Here is a 5,033-nt window from a genome sequence, read left to right on the forward strand (position 1 = left end):
GGCGCCAGGTCCCCTTTTCCACCCTCATTGGCGTCTTGATGCCCCGTCTTCAACCCTTCTCCCCATCCCAGGGGTGCATCAAGCACCTTCCCGCTGGGCTCAGGTGTTGTCCCAAGCCTGTCGCATCCCTATTGCAAAGCAAATCTCTGGGGCTTTGCTGGAAGAACAGGGTCTCCCGTGGGGCTTGCTCCTACCACAAACCGAGCTGTTTCTGTTCCATCCTTCCCTTCCCCTGGAAGAGCAGAGCTGGGGGAGCTCAGGTTCATCCCAGGCCTTGAGCAGAAGACCTCAGTGCAGATTCCAAGAGCTCCCGTCTTTACCCACACTGAAAACCAGGGAGAAAAGTCTCCTTTTTGATTTCCATATTCCCTGTAGTTCCTACTTGAGAAGAGGATGAGCTTCTTCCAGTAGAATCATATAGGATGGTTTGGGTTGGAGAGGACCTTTCCGGAACTAGATGATAAAGCACCATTCAGTTCCTTTCCCAGCACCTCCAGCTTCCCAGCCCTGCTGCCAGATCCATTCCCTATCCTCCTCCCTCCTCTGCCTCTCCCTACATCCCAGCTTCAACTTACTGCTCCTGTCATCTCCTTGCAGCTCCCCAAGTGCCAGCAGAGACGGGGACCATGGCGGAGGATCACGGGAGGTGAGTGGTGGCACGCAGGAGTCTTCCCCCATGTATGACTGGAGCTGCAGGTCAAGCTTGGACCCCTCTATCCCATTCCTTGGGCTCTCCAGCTGTGGTCGTTGTGTTCCTGCAGTGAACTCGTCCCCGAGGAGAAGGTGGAGCCGGGGCCTGAGCCCCAGGAAGAAGAGGAGGAAGAGGAGGAAGATGATGAGGACTTTGCTGAGGATGATGACCTGACCTACACCGATGACCTGCGTGATGAGAACTACCACCCGTCCCTGGACAGGTGAGGAGCACTTGGAGCTGCTGGGAAGGAGCCTGTGGACTGGGACCATCCCGGGCGCCCTGTCCCAGCCCGGATGGGTGTTACACTGGGACGGTTCAGACCCTGCACCTCTGCCACCCTCCTGCTGCCCTTACAGGGATGAGGGGAGGTGGGAGCAATGTCCTTATGTCACTTAAATGAGGGCTCAGAAGGGCTCAGCCTTCTGGGGAGGCACTTTCTCACTGTGTCTGGTGTGAGGGTCTTTGCCATAGCCAACCATGTCCACCCATCTCCCACCACATCCAGCCATGTCCTTCCATGTCCACCCATCTCCCACCACATCCAGCCATGTCCTTCCATGTCCACCCATCTCCCACCACATCCAGCCATGTCCTTCCATGTCCACCCATCTCCCACCACATCCAGCCATGTCCTTCCATGTCCACCCATCTCCCACCACATCCAGCCATGTCCTTCCATGTCCACCCATCTCCCACCACATCCAGCCATGTCCTTCCATGTCCACCCATCTCCCACCACATCCAGCCATGTCCTTCCATGTCCACCCATCTCCCACCACATCCAGCCATGTCCTTCCATGTCCACCCATCTCCCACCACATCCAGCCATGTCCTTCCATGTCCACCCATCTCCTACCACATCCAGCCATGTCCTTCCATGACCACCCATCTCCTACCGCATCCAGCCGTGTTGCCTATCTCAATCCTCTCGTCTCCCCAGTGACTCGGAGCCGCAGCAACGACCAAGCCAGAGCAAAGCCCGTAAGACCCCCATAAAGGAGGAGCAGCCCCCAGATGAGCTGAGCCTGAGCAGCTCCAGCCCCTCGGAGGAGAAGAGTGGACGAGTGAGGTGGGTCACGGCGCCGTGTCGATGTGGTGACGCTGGGGACGGGCACTGGGTGCTTATCTTGGGGCACCCATCTCTCTGTGGCCACTGAATGAGTGTTGTGGGGATGCTGGTGGTGCTTCCCATGCTGAGGAACCAGGTAGAAACCATCCACCCCAACACTATTGGATGTTCAAGCCCGGGGACCACGTGTCCCCAGCGTGGTTTGATCCTTCTCATGGTGCTGCCATTGCAGGGCAGAGCTGGTTGGGTGCTGGAGCTTGCCAAGGGGGGTCTGATGTGACAACCTCATTATGGGGGGGTTTAATGGGTCTTCATCTCATCCGCTGTGTCTTGTGGATGTTCTGAGTGGTCGGGGAGCATAGATGTGCTCCTGGAGGGGTACAAAGACCCCTTAAACCAGCATCGTGGTGGTGCTGAAGCTTCTGAGCAGCCTGGAGGTTGTAGCAGCAAAACCATCCATCCATCCATCCATCCATCCATCCATCCATCCATCCCACCCCTCCTCACCTGGAGAAGCACAGACACTGCTCTCGCTCATGGATATGGGGCTTCCAGCCCATGGGGGGACATGAGGTTGGCCAAGGGACAATGATGTCGGTGCTGACTCCATCTGCAGCCTCTCCTCAGCGCTGCCTCTTTGGGCTGAGGGTTGGGTTTGATCCTCCCTTCCCAGCCTCAACATTCCCAGCTCCATCCTGAGCTCAACTCAGTCGCTGGGTCTCCCCACAAGGGTGTTAAGGAGAGGTTGGTCTCGGTGCTGAAGCCAGAGGCTGGTCCATGTGGGGCTGGCACAGAAGGACCAGCCTCCTTCCTGGATCTTGTAACAACAAGGAGGTGGTTGAACCCTCCTTTTACCCTGGAATGAGCACGTTCACCTCATCCTGCTCCGTGTGTCCAATGGGAGATGGGACCAGCAGCCCCAGACGTAAGTACCTGCTGCTCCATTCAGGAGCCTTTTCACTTGGACATGGAATTCCCGCTTCGTTGTGGTGCTGAGCACCCCTCCTGCCTCCTTCCAGCGCTGGAAGCACTTCCTGCTCGCTGGAAGAGTGAAGACCCACTCCCAGCAACGGAAAACGTGATGGTAAAGCTGGATTTGCTTTTCTCCTCCTCTTGCCCATCACTGCACTGGGGGACACCGGCTCCCACATTCACCCCAGGGTGGGAAGTGTCCGGGGAGTCCTGGTTAAGGCTCAAAGTGAATTAAAAGAGGGATTTCTCCACATGCCTGGGGCATTTCCTGCATGTTTTCCCTTCCGAATCCCAGCGTTCAGACCCCAAAGTCCAACAGTGCCTGAAGAGGCGCTGGGAGGTGCTGCTGGGACCCGGGGCAACCAGTCTGGGAGCTCTCCAAAGCCCTGCCTCAGCTTCAGGCTGGGTTGGGTTGCAGGGGTGACATTCCCCAGCCTTTGATTCAGTGTCCCCCCTTTTCTCGTCGCAGCACCTGGAAGAACGGAGCGAAAATGGCTTTTCCTGAGCAGAAGCTCCAGCCCTCAGTGTGTTCATCCCAAAGGTAACACCATCCCGAGCTAAAAGCGTCTTGGAAGTGGTTGTGGACGGAGATGCCCAGCCCCGTGCTGAGCCTGTGCTCTGGCATCACTGCCTGGTGCACTCTCCTTGTTTCTCCTCCCCCTGAAAGCACTCCTGGTTTTAACACCCTTTTCCTTCATTTCAGGAAGCCAGCCCGGAATTCCCTGTGGATAAATCATAGACCAAATGAGGCTGGTGTGAGGCTGGCACCAATCTTTATGTCCTGGGACATGCCCAAACCCATGTGAAAGGCTTCTCATGAGCAATAAAGAATCTATTCCCATTTCGATGCCTCAAAGGTGCATTTGTCAGCGCCGCTTCCCGCTGGGATGGGGGGAATCCCCCAGGATGGAGGAAATAGCAGAGAACGGGGGGCCCTTCGGTGGGGGTTCGGCGGGGGGGGGGACAGGAGCCTCACTCAAGCCCCTTCTCTCCCATTGCAGCTGCAAGAGGCGAGCGCGGGCGAGCGCCGAGGACGTGGCGCAGATCGGCCCCAAGAGGATCCGGTACGTGGGGCTGGTGGCCCCATCCTGCTCCTGGGTGCTGGGACCGGCACGTCCTGGCTCCCCCCTGACGCCGCTTTCCCCACCCGTATCCCGCAGGAAGGCCGCCAAGCGCGAGATCCTCCTCTGTGACTTCGAGGGATGCGGCAAGATCTTCTCCAACCGCCAGTACCTGAACGTGAGGCCTGAGGCACCCCCTGAGCTTAAACCCAGCCCCAGGAGGAGCAGCCCCCCAGCCCCGGCCTCCTGGGACGCTCTGGTGACCCCCACGGGGCAGGGTCGAGGGGTGTTGTGGAGCTGGAATTGGGCAGCCCGGGATGCCCATGGAGCATGGGTGATGTAGGACGTGTTGGCCCCATGGGTGCAGCAGCCCGAGGTCACTTCGGTCCCACCTCACGCTTTAGGGGGTGAACTGGGGCCCTTTGGGCTTCCTCCAAGTGCATCTTCTCATCAGCAACTTCTCTTCTTACCCCTTTCTCGCCCCACAACGGCAGCACCACAAGAAGTACCAGCACGTCCACCAGAAGACCTTCACGTGCTCGGAGCCGAGCTGCGGCAAGTCCTTCAACTTCAAGAAGCACCTCAAGGAGCACGAGAAGCTGCACAGCGGTGAGTTGGCTGCCTCCACGTGAGCCCTGGGACCCCATCCTGAGCATCCCAAGCCCCTGAGCCCTCCTTGCTTCTGCCCCCCAGACAAGAGGGACTATATCTGCGAGTTCTGTGCCCGCTCCTTCCGCACCAGCAGCAACTTGATCATCCACAGGCGCATCCACACAGGGGAGAAGCCGCTGCAGTGAGTACCGGTCCCACCACCCTCATCACGGGCTCTGGTGCTTCCTCCTCATTGCTTTTCAACCCAAATTCATCAGGTTTTCAACCCAAATCGAGCTCCTTGGCTCCATGGAAGAGCCAAGTTCCTCCCATGGGCAGCCAGGGGTCTGAGGAGAGCCATGAGGTGGGATCTAAGCAGAGCCATGAGGTGGGATCTAAGGAGAGCAATGAGGTGGGATCTAAGCAGAGCAATGAGGTGGGATCTAAGGAGAGCAATGAGGTGGGATCTGAGGAGAGCCATGAGGTGGGATCTGAGGAGAGCCATGAGGTGGGATCTGAGGAGAGCCATGAGGTGGGATCTAAGGAGAGCCATGAGGTGGGATCTAAGGAGAGCAATGAGGTGGGATCTAAGGAGAGCCATGAGGTGGGATCTAAGGAGAGCAATGAGGTGGGATCTAAGGAGAGC

The 5,033-nt window shown here is 57.9% G+C and overlaps 1 protein-coding gene across 1 annotated transcript in view; it reads left to right on the forward strand.

The window, feature by feature from the left end:
• Positions 1-626: 626 nt before the first annotated feature.
• The window catches only part of LOC104409008 (zinc finger protein 692-like), a gene marked incomplete at its 3' end in the record, with an annotated part of 4,773 nt that continues 366 nt past the window's right edge, over positions 627-5,033 (forward strand). The window contains exons 1-7 of the mRNA XM_010018773.1: positions 627-646; positions 762-914; positions 1,635-1,763; positions 3,737-3,799; positions 3,896-3,974; positions 4,291-4,405; positions 4,490-4,589. Coding sequence (XP_010017075.1) covers positions 627-646; positions 762-914; positions 1,635-1,763; positions 3,737-3,799; positions 3,896-3,974; positions 4,291-4,405; positions 4,490-4,589 — 659 coding nt within the window. The remainder of the gene's footprint in view (positions 647-761; positions 915-1,634; positions 1,764-3,736; positions 3,800-3,895; positions 3,975-4,290; positions 4,406-4,489; positions 4,590-5,033) is intronic.

This window comes from Nestor notabilis, unplaced genomic scaffold (assembly GCF_000696875.1).
Source record: "Nestor notabilis isolate BGI_N333 unplaced genomic scaffold, ASM69687v1 scaffold27287, whole genome shotgun sequence".
Classification (NCBI taxonomy): domain Eukaryota; kingdom Metazoa; phylum Chordata; class Aves; order Psittaciformes; family Psittacidae; genus Nestor; species Nestor notabilis.